At 34.6% G+C, this 17,586-nt stretch overlaps 1 protein-coding gene across 5 annotated transcripts in view; it reads right to left on the reverse strand.

The window, feature by feature from the left end:
- Unc80 (unc-80 subunit of NALCN channel complex) overlaps window positions 1–17,586 on the reverse strand; it is a 184,429-nt gene that overhangs the window by 104,380 nt on the left and 62,463 nt on the right. For 4 of the 5 annotated variants that reach the window (XM_076866004.2, XM_076866002.2, XM_076866001.2 and 1 more), the window contains exons 23-24: window positions 8,711–8,923; window positions 2,045–2,180 (exon numbers count right to left, since the gene is read on the reverse strand). In XM_076866004.2, the coding sequence (XP_076722119.2) occupies window positions 2,045–2,180; window positions 8,711–8,923 (349 nt within the window). Of the gene's footprint in view, window positions 1–2,008; window positions 2,181–8,710; window positions 8,924–17,586 lie in introns of all 5 variants that reach the window. The other variant, XM_076866000.2, reaches the window with a different exon arrangement.

Below are 17,586 nucleotides of genomic sequence, written 5' to 3' on the forward strand. Positions count from 1 at the left end.
TATGCCAAGTAATGGCCAAGGTGACACCATGGACACTATAAAAATTCTTATAATCACTTCTTAGATAGATATGTGTCACCATAAATCACACAGAAATGTACTAATTAGTGTTCAGCATAAAGCCAAAAACTATGTAGTGTTCTGCCTCTTATGAAAGAAAAAAGAGTTATCTATTTTGAGTAAATCAAGAAATCAGGAAATCATAATATCATTACATGGCAATATACTAAAAATATCTCTAAAATGTATCCTGAATGTTAAGCTTTCTTAATTAGATTGCATATAAACTTCATGATTTCTGTTGACATAGATAGAAACCATGGTGTTCTGATGATATCTGGGATATTGCTTCTTGATGAAAACCATTATTTGCTCTCCAGAGTTAATATGCAACTGGAAACTTTGCTTCTCATTAAGAATGGAAGAGACAAGCTCCTGTAGAACTTTCAAACTGAAATTTGCCTGCACTGTATTTAGCTTTTAAGTGCAAGGTAAGCTAATCTCAAGATGACTTTAAACTAAATCACACATATCATTTTTATGTTCAGTGGAGTATGGTTTAAAAAATGCCTAGATGTGCAAGACTGCTTAAAAAATAATTGAACACTTTCTGGATCTGTCCTATTCAGACTCTTCCTATCAGTTGGGTAAACAGTGAACTTAGTCTTAATCCACGATCTCTCATGATTGACATCTGAAATACTCTGAGGCAGTGATCAAGGATTGACTTCTACATGGCCTCAACAAAAAGCTGACATATGAGCAGAACATATTAGTAAATGATACTTTTGTGGTCTAATGGAAATTTGAGTTCACTTTGGCATAAAAGGGTGAATCCATTTAGTGTTGCTTTAGTTCCCTCAGGGCTCTTGGGATCCCCAGGGCAGTTTGGGGGTGCCATTTGGATGGCTGGGTGTTATGTAATGCCTTCTCTAGGTTTTGTGATTGCTGGATAGTCCTCAAGTCTTCCTGTGGGTTAAATTGAATTCCATGAATCATTCTAAGATAGACTCAATTTTTATCTCCGGGGTCAACGTTCATCATTAAGCTGAAACACTAGTGTGAAAATTTGGTATTTTGTCAACAGCTAAGTCTAGAAGATTTGCTAATTTGATAAGGTCTTAGAAGAGCAAATTAGTGGGAATCTTTAAAAAATCAATGGTGTGAAAGTGGAAAGGAATATCATAAGAATTCTCTTTGATTATTGCTGTCCAAAGTTATACTTCTTTCATATCTCATGTCTACAGAAAGGCAATGGATTTGACATGAATTAACTAACAGCAACCCTTAAAATATAACTAGGGAGCTTGAATTTCAAACCAGAAGGGAAGGTTAAAAGGACATTGTGTCACTATCATCTTCATATAAAGACACTAACTTTATAACCATAATTGGAATTTCATCTCCATCAAAGGCAGTGATGCACATACACACAAGCTAGTATGGTATGGAGCACACATATGAACAAAATGTTGTTGAAGACTATGTAACCAGAATTTCTTTGTCTCTACTCTTCTATGATGAATATAATAAACAAATACAGTACTGCAGAAATTCATAGCTTAAGCAAATTATTTTAGTATTTCAATTTCATATTAAATATCATAATACAGTCTGATTAAGTAACTGAATATTTTAGTGATTTGGAAAGCATGTCCTGTTCTATTTTATCACTTTCTTATTTCCAAAAGCAATAACAACACAAAACATGACAAAAATCTCATCTGGGACAGCAATGGTTTTCTCAGAGAGGTCGAATACCAAGCTATGTTTAATAGCAGGAGTCAGAGGCTAAACAGTAATGGGTTTTGCACATTGCCTACAGCCCTTTGCCCTTGTCTATCTTCTCTTTCTGGTTTATGCCTTCTCTCTGTGTGGCTTAATGCACATGCTTAGGTCCATGCATAGGAGACAGGCGGAAAGGCACAGTGCGGGGGACATGGGAAGGTGGCAAGAGGATGAGAGAAGAAAGAGAGATATTAAGAGCTCCTAAAGCAGAGGTTCTTACAAGCAGGGGTTCTTGTAGTAAAGGGAGTCTCCTTACTGTCATCTAAAAAGTCTTCCTCCTCATCCTCCTTTCTCAGTCTCCTCTTGGTCTCCTCGTCATAAATGAGGCCTAGCAGGTTGGCTGGGCTCTCACTCTCCCCATGACACAGCTCATTCAACCGGATGCCAATTGCCTGCCATGGGAAGAAAAGAAAAAAACAGCACAAAGTATGTTAGACTCCAACATCATCTCTCATGTTACAGAGGACATAATCAACCAATGAATGGGGATTATTTCCAGTATAAGCGTCTTTTGTATGCTGTAGAGTGCACCACTATATCTGCCAATAAGGAAACCGAGGTAGATAAGGCATTGACCTTATCTCTAGGATCATTTAGTATGAAGTCTTGTAGAAACTGGAATGACATTTTTATGTACTACTAAAGAAGCTTTTTTTTTTTTCTGACAGCATATCCATTTCCTCAAAGGTCATTTATTTTACAGATATATTATTAGGGAATATACAGCTATTTTTACTATGGTATAAAATGAGAAGGCACTGTTCCTCAGAGTGCTTCTGATTATGCTGGTTTATGAGGATATCAGTGTCATACTCATGAGTTTAGAAGTTGGCAAGAATTCTGGTACTGCAGTTTTATTTATATCTGCCGTTATGTATGTGCTTATTGGCTTTTATAGACTGTGTTCCCCCTTCCATAATACTCTATAAATTAGTAAAAAGTACTAGCTTCTCTTTTCATAGAGTACCTAATGACTATATTAGAAATATGACTTTTTATAACTGCACACATTGGACTGGGGTTGGGACCCAGTGGCAGAGTGCATGCCTCAGCACCACATAAAAATAAATAAAACAAAATAAAGATATTGTGTCTAGGTATAACTAAAACAAATATTTAAAAAAATAACTGCACACATTGACATTATCAGCTTTTATGTGATATTAAAATCAATACCCTTGCTATCTGTTCTTCCGAATCACCATGCACTATTATATGATTTATCAGAGGAAATTTACTCAAGAAGAGACAAAAACATTACCTCTATCTACTTCCTTCTGCATCCCAACTCTATAGAATATGCAACAGTAAAAGAACCTGGGCTTAGGGAGGAGAGTGAGGGAAAAGGCTAAGCTGACTACTGAACTTGAGGTTTGACCGTTTGGTTCTCTGTGTATTAGCAAGAACAAATTTTACCTAATTTTGTTCTTTCCTCCCATATCATACTTTTAAAATATTTAGAAAAGTTACTAAATACTGGGTATTCAAAGTATTAGACTCAACATTAGAAACTAACATGCATACACTACTGGATATGCAAAGTATATCCAGAACTCTTTAAATGAAAACACAAATTTTTTGAATGTCTTAGAAAACTTGAAACAAATAGGTCTCCTTAAACTCTAAAATTACATGACAAGCTACAAACCAAGAAGCATAAACCACGTTAACAAGAAAGTAGTATGAAAAGATGTCACGGGATCCTGCGATTTTAGCTAACCTGGGAAGTTTTAAGTAAACAAAACAAAATATAAAAACAAAACCAACTAGTACTTCCACCACAAAAGACCTTGTTCTGAGGATGAGACAGGCAATTATGAGGCTGAATCATAAGACTCAAAGGGGGAATTTACTGTATCAATCCTTCTGGGATATTGTAACTAAATAATTAAGTTAATACACAGTTTATAAAGCTGAAAGCATTATCAAAAATAAATTTGTCTGGGCTAAATTTCTAATCAATTGGAGCTCTACACCTTATTTTTTCTTTCTTTCCTTTCTTCCTTCATGCATCAAGTATTTACAGAGTGAGGTAATTTGTAAGGTATAAAATAAAACACTAAATTTGGTTAGCTGTTATAATATAGTAGTATCTTTGTTTAATGTGCCCTAGAAGACTATACTTCCACATACAGCAGGGTTGCTGTTGGGAAAATAGGAAGGTTAGAGAGGTCAAGAGACTTGCAGACAGTTGCTCAGCAGACTGTGAAATGGGATTCAAACACAAGAGTGTCTATGTCTATATAATATTTTCTCCTCCATGACTTACAGTCTATTGAGGAGGTAATAAAATACTGAAATAATGCACTAGGAGACTGAAAACACTTAATTAGTTCAGAAGATAGGTTAAATTCATTCAAAGAGTCTTACTGCTGTAGATTCTGAGGAATTGGAGTTTTGATTGATGGAGACTGGAGAGTGAATATATTCAGTTGCAGGGCCCTAAAAGATCCACATTCAGGGAAAGGCACCATGTATTCAGAGATTGATAGGTAGGTCACTTGGTTGAATCCCAATTTTATGAGAGGAAAGAAACAATGTGCAGAAAGAATAGAAAGGTAGGTTAGAAGTAGGTAACCTGATCACTGTCTCAGGGACATTGCAATAGCTGCCCAAGAATACAGAGACAAGACAAGCAGCCTGCTTTAAAAAAAAAAAAAAAAGCATTTAATTGACCTATTGTTATTAAACATATCTTAGGTACAAAGTCTTAAGACAAACATTAGGTGCATTTGCTCATTTTTTTTTTTATATATTTGCTCATATATAATCTTGAGTGGTTTGAGCAAAGATTCTGCAGTGGGCAGTGATGCCAGATTAAGCAATGTTAAGATTTAAACCACAGGAAAAGGAGGGTCAAAGCATTTTAAGCAGGTAGAAACACGTTCTGATTTGCATTTTAGCCTAATCACTGCCAGAAGTTTGGAGAATGACTTGAAGGGGAATGTCTGGTGGCTGGGAGACCAGTAGGAATGCTGTTTGGGAAGGGCTGTGCCTTGGGGAGATCACTTTACCTGCAGTGTATAGGATGGATTAGATGAGGGAGGACTGAGGAGGAGACCAAATGGGAAAATGGATGGGATGTAATGAAGATCTCACCTATGGAATTCAGTGAATGGGAGAGATAGGATCAATAGGGGACGGAGGTTTGCAATATGTTCAAAGATTGTCATGTAAGATGATTGTGGTACCATTAATAAGAACACAAAGCTCAAGGATGGATGCCGGCAGGGTATGTTCATTTGGGGAGAAAGGTTTTATGTAGGTAAAAGTGAGTTTCTGGGTATCAAGTGAATGCCCCCGAAATGCAGTTGGCATTTAAAAAAAAAAAAAAAACTAAACTAAAAAGTGCTAGGGTGCTACGGATAGAAAAGTCGGTGCTACTGTCATACAGGAAATAGCTGGAAACACAGGAATAATGAACCTTGAAGGAAATAAAACAGGAAGAAATTACAAGAGATCCTGAGTATTATCTACATTTACAGAGAGGGAGGAGGCAGAGGACCAGGGAAGAAGACAGAGACTCTGGAGCACAGTGGTTATGGAAGACAAAAGGAAGAAAAAGGTCAACGCAGTCAGCTGAGTCAACAGCTGCAAAAATGTCAGAAGGCATTAATCATGAAAATATTTATTTGGAAAATCCTTTGTTTAAAACCCTCATATGTTTAGCACTTACTTGATTTCCCCTTCTTGTGGGAAGCCCATAGGATTAGAAATTGGAACTGCTTTTTCAGAGATACCACTTAAAACAGACCCAGAATGAGGTAGGTAATAAACGGGGGTCACCACATCTCTGTGCATTGAGGAAATGGGTCTGTTTTATGCAAAACCCACTTTTGTCCTCAAATCCACAATAATTGTGGGAATGAAAATCGCTCACACTTTTAGAAAACAAGAAGGAAAAAAGACAAAGACATCTTATTAGTGGAGGACTAAAAAGGGTAACTGTTGTATCAGAAAGTTTTTTAATACTACTTTAGAAAGAACATAGAAAGTATATCCTAAAGGGAAAATAAAGTTAAAAATCTGACAACTGGTCTAATTGTCTATCTTAGTGACCCCAAATTTCTTTGTTTATTTTAGAAGATCCCAAATTAGGTCTATCTCAGAGCAGGGAGTCATTCCTGATTTCATTAATGTTCTTGTATCTGTAGAATGAAAGATGGGAACGATTCAGAATTCCAATAGACTGGCTGCATGGAGCAAGCAACAAGCTCATTTGCCTGGGAGATTTTTGCAGTACTGGAGGAGGTGGATTGGAAGGGCAGCATGAGAGCAGCTTTGTAATTTTTTTTAACAGAATTTGCCTCTTCTGTTATGGACCTTTTATACCTAAATGAGATGAAAACAAACCAATTGTATTTGTCATTTTACTAAGCTAATAAAACATGAAGAAATATTAGGATTACAATAACATCACTATAAACATAGCGATTATCAATGGAAGTCTACAACCTGTTGAAATTAAAGATAATTGTGCTTGGTAATGGTTAACTGTTCTTCTTATTAAATCAATATTCTCATTGAGTTGGTAAGTATATGTTATCTATGTTTTTAGGTATGCATAATTTTATATATGCATATATAAATATATGATGTATATTTATTATATATAATATATATTGTATATTTATTGCATATATAACATATAAATATATATGATTTTATATATACATACTTGCATTAAAAGAACTATTTTGGAAATCTGTTGCAGGGACAATACTATTTTCAGGGATAATACTATTTCTGGGTTTTTGGGGGGTACCAAGGATTGAACTCAGGGGCACTTGACCACTGAGCCACATTCCTAGCCCTATTTTGTATTTTATTTAGAGACAGGGTCTCACTGAGTTGGTTAGTACCTTGCTGAGGCTGGCTTTGAACTCATGTTCCTCCTGTATCTGCCTCCCAAACTGCTGGGATTACAGGCATGAGCCACCATGCCTGGCTATGCTATTTAGTACTATTAATAAAGAAGGGAAGAATCCATCTAGTGAAAGCTCTTGAAATAAAGTAGCAGTGATATTAGGAATTTTTAATTGCTTGTCTTATTTTGCCTGAAAAAAAATTAAGAGTCAAAATACCCCTCCCCTTAAAAGAATTGTACAATTGAAGAAAAATACTTTATATCTCCAATTTCCCAGAGAGAAGGTGTATTCAAAATTACTTGGTTCTTTGTGGAAAAAGGAAGACAAGTTTTCACCAGTGGAGTGCTGAATCATTTTTAATGTGATATTGGATAGAAAATAATGGGTGTAGGGGATAAGAACAATTTTTCATCTGCTCTCTGCTACTTGGTGAATTCAATTTTCCATCTGATTGTTTTATTTTAAGTGTAAAAAGTTTGGTGTCTCCCAGGAAATGTCATTCTGATTTTAGGATGGTCACGAAACAGCATCCACAAAGCTGGGTCATAAGAAATATTACTCACTGTTTTAATGACAGAAATATAAATCTGAAAGAGATAAACTGCATTTTGCATGCATGTTTAGTGGGAAAGCTTGGGTTATAACTTGATCATCATCTTGTCAGAGGAGTGACTAGGTTGTAACAATCAAGATGAGGGAGTCCTGAGATTGGGGGTGAGAGGTTCCTGTACAGTTGGTTAGAAGAACCTAGAGCCACAAGACAATGGACCCTCCAATTACCTGCCCTTTCTTTCCTATAATCTTACTTACGCACTTCTTCCTCTGGCATCTTATCATAGTGACTAACCCTCATGTAAACATGCTTTACAAATTATTTTAAGGTACCACCCTTGAAGACTATGCTTAGGGTCAGCCACTGTCCCCACTCTCCACCCACACCCTAGTTTTGTTTTATCTCTCAATGCCAATGTTTTGTCCACTGTGATATTCGTTCTAAGATTTCTTGTTATCATAGCTACTTTATAAGCAAATTTAGGGGAAAATTCCTATTTTCTAAAAAAAGAGATGTATTAGAACTTTGCACATAAGCCAAGGGAAACCTTCAAAGAGAGGAGATAAAATATCCATCCTCACAAGGAAATATTAAGGCACTGGAGTGGTAATCGATGCCGGTATTCAGGATATCAAGGGATAGGCTGGAACATAGGTGACAAGAGTCAAGAAGGGCTGAAGTGTGATCTGGCCATGGTGAAGAAAATAACAGCATTCCAAATGAGCAGAGCCCTGTGGCAGAGTCATACATTCTACTTAAAGGATGAGAAATTTTTACCTACATTCTAAGAAAGACAGTGGTAAAGGTATATCATTTGTTAATTAAGTATTTAGTTTCACAGATAAAATAGTCTCTGGTGTATCATGAGAATATCTTGCCTTCTCTCAGATATTTGTGGCAAATACCCAACTTTTGGATATGAACTTACCTAATCAGGTTTGATTAGAATTCCTAATAAAGATTTATTTCTTTTTATTCACTTATACACATATGTAGGTACAAGAGTAACTATAACATATAGTTATTTCTAAAGGCTTTCGGGTAACTAAGAGAAACTAACAAAAAAGAAAATTCTGTTAAAAAACGGATTTAAAAAAAAAAAAAACATGTCCTGGGAAAACATAAATTAGAATAGAAAGCCAAAATGGGATGTAAGCATTAACTATTACAACAATAATTTTCACAAAGATGATTCTTGATGAATGTAGCAATTGAAAGCAAAAATTTGGAATCCAGAGTGGGACATGGAATACCAGTTCCTCCTTATACCAGATATGCAAACTCTGGCAAATAGCTTGACATATGTAAACTTCAGTTTTGATGATTTAGTAATCTCTCACCTCATAGATTTATTTATTGGAAAGGTTAAATGAATGGTTCATTTCCCCACAAAGTGTTTCATACAGTGCCTGGTATATAACAATGAATTGTCTTCAAAACCAAACACAATCAAAAACTCCACTCAAGTGTTAAGTTTGACAGAAGAAAATTCAAAGCTCACGTCTCCCCACTGGTAGAAGAGCTTGGCAGCATTCCACTGCAGCTTCTGGTTCCGCTTGTTGCCCACGATGGGGGACCGTCCCCGGGAAAGGCCCTTCTTAGTAATGTTCACATGGTGCCCTTTCATCCACTCTGGCCAGTTGCCTCTGTTGCAGCGGTGAACAAAACGGGCACATTCCAGGAACAAGGCTGCTCGGGCCACCACAGGGGCTTCCTGAGTAGGGTTGGCGAGGAAATAATAATGTATGGTTAATAACCAATACCTTTAATTTAACTTATAAAAAGAATAATGTGGGATTAATAAACAGTATCTCTATGTTGACAATATTTCTGTGAATTTAGTTTATTTTAGCTTCCATGTTTGGATTTAGCTTGGCCATATTACCCAAGTGATGTCAGCACAGTCATGAAAAATCTGAAAAATGTTACCACAAAGGCAAATCTGCGTACTAGAAATTAGACTTTTTAAGCAGGTTTCTATGCTTTATTCCTTCTGAGGAATCTCAAGTAATTACATGCTTCCATTTTGCATTTCAAGGGCAATTGGGATTTGAATGTAATAGGGATTTTTTAAATGTTTTTAAATATGAAGCATTTTAAATATAAAATCTTTTTTTTAAACCTAAAATCTTAACATGAAGGAAACACTTATTACATTTCTAGAACTAGTCTTATTTCAATCAAGGGTGTTGTGATGTTGTACCAATGACAATCTGTTATCTATGACCATTCATACATTTCAAAGGGGTAAAATTGCTTACTGCACATTTTGGCTAGTAAGAAAAGAAAGATTTTGTTGAGTTTGTCTTTATTTATTTTCTTTTTATTTTGTCATTGAATAAGAGATCAAATTCTGTCTCATAGGCATGGTTTCAATGGAAAATGTTTGACAAAGAGGGAATTATTTTGTTGGTAAATGAAAAAGCAGAACATTTCTTCACGAAAATAAAATTATGCACTATTTTGTAATGTCAAGATTTGGTTGAAAAAATAAAAGAAGATATACTTTGTTGTTGATATCCAGCAACTGGTGTGAAAATGAGATGCTTTATTGAACTATTTAAAAGATTCTTAAAATCTTTTACATGTGACATTTCCCATAGCTTAACAAGTCATAAGAAAAATATACATGAAGTATTAATGTGTATTTTGAATTGTGCCAGTTTTGAAATATATATCACAATATTAGCCATCAACTCAGGATTACTTAATAACCATGGGTTACTCAGAAATGTCAGATTTTCAAATTGAAGCCATAGTATTCTTAACAATACATTGACCCATGAGGTTAAATAGGGGTTAATATGTAGAGACAGTCATGTAGCAGTTAAATTTCTTTTATAAATTATAATATATAACAACCCTATGATGTAGAAATAATCTTTGTTTTAAGATTTTAAAAACAAGGTATAATTTTCCCACTTTCACATAGCTGGGAAGAGGTGCACACAGGATCTTTTTGTAAATTTTTTTTTTTAGTTAGACATGGACATAATAATTTATTGTGTTTGTTTATTTTTATGTGGTGCTGAGGATTGAACCCAGTGCCTCACATGTGCAAGGCAAGTGCCACTGAGCCCCCAACTCCAGTCCGCACACAGGATCTTTGATGCCCAGATCTATACTAGTTCCATTTTGGTATCTAAATTGTCTCAACTTATACTCATATAAATCTTAGTAAAAGATAATTTTTAGAATGTAAATTGACATTATTTTATTTTATTTATTTTTTGAAATTAATTTAAAATGGGACATTGGTCCCAGGTGATATTATTTTTTTAAAACAAATATATGATCGCATCCTTTCCCAATTCCAAATCTATTACAAGATCCATCTACCTCAATTATATAATGATTAAAGATGTGATTTGGTTTCTTTCTTTCTATTCCCATCTCAAGTGCTCTATAACCCCGTCATATCAAAGTAGTTGTGGTCTCCCAAATAGAGACCACATATACCTTTTCTTATGTTGTTTCCCTGAACTTGCAGAACCTTTAAACTCCTTTTCCACCTGGAAAATTCCTACTTTTAAGATTCAGGTTAGGTACCTCCCCTGAGAAGCTTTCTTTATTCCCATCCCTTCAGGCAGATTTGGTTGCTTCATGGTTTTGAGTACCACAGTATTTCAAACACTAGATAATTCAAGTAATTTTTTTTTTTACTTTAGCCCCTTAAGCATTGTCTCATTGTCTATTGCTTAAATGTAGCATTAAGCATATCTTTAGGGAGGGGCTTAATTTTACAAAGCATGTTACATAGTGCCACAGTTCAAAAGGCAATCTCTGAGAAAAGGCAGAACGCAAAAATAAACATTAAGGGTGAGAATCTGTCCTTAACACAATGGACACAAATGACAAGAATCAATCATTACCACTGTGGGGCCAAGACTTGGGAAGAGGTCACTGGGATAGTGATCTTGAATCACATTGCAAAGCATCAAATAAATGATTTTCTGCATTAAGCTCATGAATATTGTGGTGCTATTCCATATAGTATAAATATCTTACTTATATATTCTTATATTAGTTAGTATTTATTTTATTAAACATGTCAGATATGCTTGTCTGTGTCTGGAAAAGCCTGGAACATCTGTCTTTAAAAACGAATGCCAGTCTGGAGGGCAAGGCAAGCGATGTAATTTATTTTTAGCCTGTCACATTGTGACACATTCTCAATATAAAGTGATGTGAATTCAATGCTTAATGACAGGGAGACAGAAATAACATCGCTTGAGTAGCATTATGTCGTGAACTTTGCCTCCTCAGGATTAAAAGGGGTGAAACTATTCTAGATCAGGACTGAGGGGTCAAAGATCTTTCCATTGCCCCTAACCATGATATGGCAGCTGAGAGGATGAACGGTGGACGAACCACTCAAATCATGGTATGTGAGGCTGTGTAGGAAGCTCAAGGCATTTTATGAATGAAAAGTAATTTAAATTCTTTGCTCTCTGAAACTTCTCATGATAAAACTCAGATGTTATCAGTATATAGTTATGGGCCCTGGTAATTCTAAATTATAAATGGATTTGAGATGAATATGAAAAGAATTCCCATTAACTGTATAGCATGATATTAAGGGAAAGGTTGGCTATTTTCTGATGAATTTGACCCATGAAAAGTACCAAACTCAGTATTATTTGGAAATGTCACTGTTTGCAATAAGGAAGGATGACAGGAAGTCATTCAAACATTGTCCCTTTATAATAATTCTCATGAACCTGGGGGCTGATAGCAATCTTGGAGTTCCATATTCAAGATGGCGGTACATTATACCAATTTCTGGGGAATACAACTGTGCATATTATTGTCCAGAAAACTAAGAGATATTGAGGCCCCTAACAGAAGACACTTAGCAACAAGAACAGACTCACACTGCATGTGCAACAGCATTTAAAGCATTCTAATGTGAGCAGGCCTGGGGTGATTTTTTTAAATTTAATTTTTAGTTCCTTTCAGAGTGTAGTTTATAAAGTACTGATTTTAGGGGCAGGGTAATGAGATACTTTGGGCAAAGGATTTTTTGAAGACACGAGGGAAAATCAGTTTCCTTCTTCTGAGGGAGTTTACCTCTCAAGGCTCAGTGCAATCTGAAGCAAAAGCAAAAAAGGGAGGCATGGCATAATGGATAAGGATGGACTCACACTATGGGCAAAACCAAGCATCACTGGAGGAAAAATGAATCAGAAGAATGCTGCATGGCTGCAAATAACCTTAGAATGTCAGAGGCACCATTATAAGTGAGCAGCTAAACAAAAATGGACACCATTGACATGTTACAAAAAATGTGCCGGTGGTCCTAAAAGAAAAATAGGTATATAAAAATGTCTCTTTCTCTACTTGTCTGCCTATATCACCTTTTTAGGCACTAATTAATGAGACAGAATTGCTTCCTTTCCATTCCATCATAATGTCATAGTTTATAGAAAGGCAAGAATAAACTAGGAAGACAAAGATATTAGGTTGAACCATATGGAATTTCCAAATACAAAGGACAAAAGTAGTCAAACACCAGCAGTTTCATATGGTTTACCCCATCTTATGTAAGGTCTTCTCTGCAATGGTCACAGTTGTCTAGAAAATTACAAGAATTCATGAGAATGTCGTTAATGCAGTCTGTATTTCTCTAATATTCTGCAACTAAAACACTTTGAGCATCCATCTACTTTCTTTGACTTCCTTTGCCATTTCCCCATGAATTTTATAAGATTGTTATGTATGTTGAATGTTTCCTTTATGAAAGCGAAGCAGAGAATTGGGATACTAATCTAAGCAGCTGTGCTTTCTTTTGCCTGGGGACCTAGAAAATATTGTTAGCAAGATATGATGGTTAATTGAAGGTTATAATTGCAATGCATTCCTTTCCCTGAGGGACTATATCTAAGCTTATTATGTGAGAAGAAACCTTGACTGATCCTGAAAACTCATATAACACTGGACAGGAACTAACTGTTTTTAAGGACTAAATATTTTATGGTCATCCCTGGGGAATTACATATTTTTTTACTGCCTTACAATAAAATAAAAAGGACTAGCTGGTACAAGATATCTGTTTATTTAAAGCCAATGGGAATAAGCCGTTATTGTGGGTCTCAGTATGTATCGGGACCTTCTTTGCTAGAGGGCATGTGCTTCTGAGTCAGTATTTATTACTTGGCTTGTATTGAATTCTCTGCTTGACTAAGATCATTAACTAACAGGCACATAAGCCAAGGGACTGCCCTGTCCCTGTTCATTTCTACAGCAGCTATGGGCAGACGGGAGGCAGGCATTATTGTTTAGCCCATGATCTGGATGGCTAGTCATTTTAACACCTACTCAGAATCATGGTAATATTTTGAATATTTTAAAAACGAAATGAGGTCTTCTATTTCTGAAAATATAATAGATTAGGTGCAAAGATGAACTTCTTTTGGTTTAAAACACTTTAAAAATACTAAATAAAATATTCAAAAAATTCTTTATTTTGATTTTTGCTTTGTTTCTAAAGCGATGTACAAGAACTTTGAAGAATAAAAAGTACAAGAAAGTGCAATTCTGGGGTGGGGGTGGAAATGAGCTAGAATAGATATTTTGTCCTAAGGGTTTCTGTTGACCACACAGAGACAAGAGCATGGGTGTTTAATGGGCCACAAGCTAAATATCTAGGCCCAAACATGTGGGAGGTGAGGTCAGAAATTCCTGTGCAAAGCTACAACCTCAGGTGGGAGCCCTCTCAGAGGATGGATGAGAAAAAATATACCCCTCCACAGAAGCTGGCTTACCTAACTAAGTTTGACTCTGAATAGAGCATAAGAGAGGGAGAGACAGAGGAGGCGAAAAAAGAAGGGAAAAGTCTTTTATGGAAAACTTCTAATCAAAATCTCACATTCTCATACAAGTTTGAAGCAAGAACAGGCACTACTTCCATCCTCCTCCACCTGCCCCCTGACCAATATTTAAAAATGATGGTGAAGTCACTTGGGAAGATGAATAAAAGAGATTCCTTGGCCCCATCTGCACAGATTCTGATCCAGTAAATCTGTTGCAGGACCTGAAAAATTGCATTTCTAACAGGCTTACAGGTAATGCTGTTGTTGCTGGTCCATTGACTAATACTGCTCTTAATACAGACAATAAGGAATTCCCACAGATAAAATTCCAAGGAGCAACCTCATATTAACAAGACAAAAGAAAACAATCCACTATGAACAAGAGTCAGGAGACAAACTATGCAAAGTCAAATTTATAAAGACTGCAGTGATTGGAATCTGCATGTGTTAAGTACATTTAAAGATTAATGTGAATATCAAAAATATGCTGAAGGAATTAAGATGATCAAAGTTGACCAAAGTTAACTTTAAAACAAAAATAAAACAGAATTTTAACAAATAAAAAAATGTACTGTACTTGGAATTTAAAACTCAACAGAGAGACTAAAACACAAATTAGATCAGGTTTTTCTAACATCAATACTATTGATCATTTGGGTCAGATCATTATTTTGTGTGGGTGGTATATTATGTTTTATGAGATGTTTATCAGAGCCTTTGGCATCTACACACTAGATGGCAGTAGCCATATACAGGTTATGAGAGCCCAAAATTCCTCCAGACATTGCTAAATACTGCCTGGTGGGCACATTGCCCTTGGAAACATGGGATCAGACACGGTTGAGAAGAGAAAAAGTGAAGTGGAAGAGATATCTGAGGAAATTACCCAGGATAGTAGTATAGAGACAGAAGAAAATATGAAAGAGAAGGTATCAAAAATGGAAGAAATTAAGATCTATCATATATTTTCAATTTCTAGAAGATAATACACATAATACACCAAATAGATGATTTAGAAGTCTAATGAACCACACATTTTAAAAATGCTAGAAACATTACAGTGAAACTGTAAAATATGAGCAATAAGAAAAAGATCTTAAAGATTACTAGGGCAGGGTAAGTAGATGACCTATAAAGGAATGGTAATTAAGCCAGAAAAGAATAGTATCTTTGTCAGTCTATAAATACAATTCAAGCAAAAAGATCTTCAAGTTGGGATCAAAATCAAGACACGTCAGATAACTGTAGCTGAGAGAGTTACAATTGATCACTAAAGACTGTTCTAATAGGTATACTTTGGAAGGAAATTGGTCTTACAGAGAACATCTGGCAAGCAAGGAGAAATAGTAAACAAAATGTATATTAAATTTTTGGAATTATTTTACTACAAATCAATAAAATAATATCTAATGTATGAATGACAAAAATAAGATAGAACTAAAACTTAAAAACAGTTGGAGTTAGAACTCTCCTAGTTTTTGAGAGAAGAGTAGAAAAATTCATTAATTTTAGACTGCATTTAGTTAAATGTGTATATAACTCCTTTAAAAAATTATCTGTAGACTCCATGCAATTCTGAGAACAAATTTAAGAATTATTTTATAGAATCTGACAAGCTAATTATAAAATTAACATGGAAAAACGAAGAGCCAAGAATAGCTTACATTGTTATCTTTAAAGTTCTAAGTATAAAATAGATATTCAGAGTAGATGTGGAATGTAATAGAACAAAACCTGGAACCACACCCATACTTGTATGAAAACTTATCATAAGATTAAGAGGGTACTGCACATCAGAGAAGAATACATAAACTAGTCAATGTATTGTGCTAGAGTAATTGTTTTTCCATATGAAAAAGAAAAAAAAATGAATTCCTACCTCATACCATTTATATAATACATTACAGTTAAAGACTTCAGTGTAAAAGATAAATTTTAAAATTTTTAGAGGAACATAGGAATACTTTATTACTTTGGAATTCCCATAAAGGAAAATTTGAATGAATTAAAATATCTTAAATTAAAAAATCTTCTCTTGATTAAAATGTTCCACAAAGAACAAACAAGAAAAGCCACAAACTGGAAGATGAAACCATGTAAAGAGCAAAAAATGAATTAGAATTGACATTTATCCATATTCTTAAAACTAACAACAAATGACAAATAATTCTCCTTTGAAAGAAGGAACTAAAGACATAAATGGACTCTTCCTTAAAAGTGAAAACAGTAATGGTAAGCATACCCAGGAAAAGATGCCTCAAACTTCAGATTGAAATATAAACTAAAGTTTCTTACTTTAATCCACTAGATTGGTAAAATAAAAATGCTGAACAATATAAATGTCAACAATAAAACAGAGAAACATGAACTTCAATTACACTGTTGGCACCTGCATGGAATTGCTGCAATTACTTTGGGATCATAGAGCAAAAATTATGAATCAATAATTTCACTTATATGTGTATTTAGAAAACTATCATGAATTAAGGCCCAAGTGCAAAATTTATGGAGGTATTGAAAATGGACAATTTGTGAAAAAATAAAAATATCTCTAACAGAATGGATATGTAAATTGTGATATGTTCAAACAAATACTATTCATTAGTAAAAAATAATATACTAATACTCACTGTCTCAATAAGATCAATGCTGAACAAAAAATAATTGTATGACTTCATATAAATGAATTTCAAAATCAGGATAAACAAAGCAAAACAAAATAATATAGTCTTTGGACACATACTCATGTAGTAAAATACACAGAAAAGGTTAAAACAAAGTTCCAAAGAGCAGTGTATTCTGGGAGGTAAGGGTTTATCATTAGTAAGGAAATGCAGGGACGTTAAGAAAATAAGGAGTTCTAGGGCTCAAGCGGTAACGTGCGCGCCTGGCATGCGCGGGGCTCTGGGTTCGATCCTCAGCACCACATAAAAATAAAGATGTTGTGTCCACCCAAAACTAAAAAATAAAAGAAAATAAGGAGTTCTATTTTTTTATATTTTCCTTGTATAATTATTGACATTTTCATACTCATGTAATTGCTACTAAGCAAATTGAAATTATTATTAGTATTACTCATGACAAGAAATTACCAAAAACTAGAAATAACTGTATGTGTTACAAATTCAAATGGATACATAAGGACAGAATACTTAAATATACAGAAAACAGAAGTTCCTTTCATTTGAACTGTTTACTTTTTCTTGTATTTTTGTACTTATAGATTATATAAGCCTAGAGGTGAAATTAGACCTTTTAAAAGCATCTATATCTTTTTTTTAAAAAAATGCCTTAATATTTGCAACTGATAATTCATACTACTGAGAAAGACTATGAGGAAGAGCTGTGTTGGACTTAATATTAAACCAATTATCCTTAAACTTAGTAATCATATCAATAACAATAAAATAATTATTTAAAACAAACAAAACCATTCAGATTGGTCAAACTTTAAGCACTGAAGTTTTCAGTACTCCTTTCATCTACTAATTTTTAAATTCTGAAGAACACTGCAATCTTTTAAAAATCACATTTTAATTATATGATTAAGGAAATAAAACTATAA

This window comes from Callospermophilus lateralis, chromosome 9, assembly GCF_048772815.1.
Source record: "Callospermophilus lateralis isolate mCalLat2 chromosome 9, mCalLat2.hap1, whole genome shotgun sequence".
Classification (NCBI taxonomy): Eukaryota; Metazoa; Chordata; class Mammalia; order Rodentia; family Sciuridae; genus Callospermophilus; species Callospermophilus lateralis.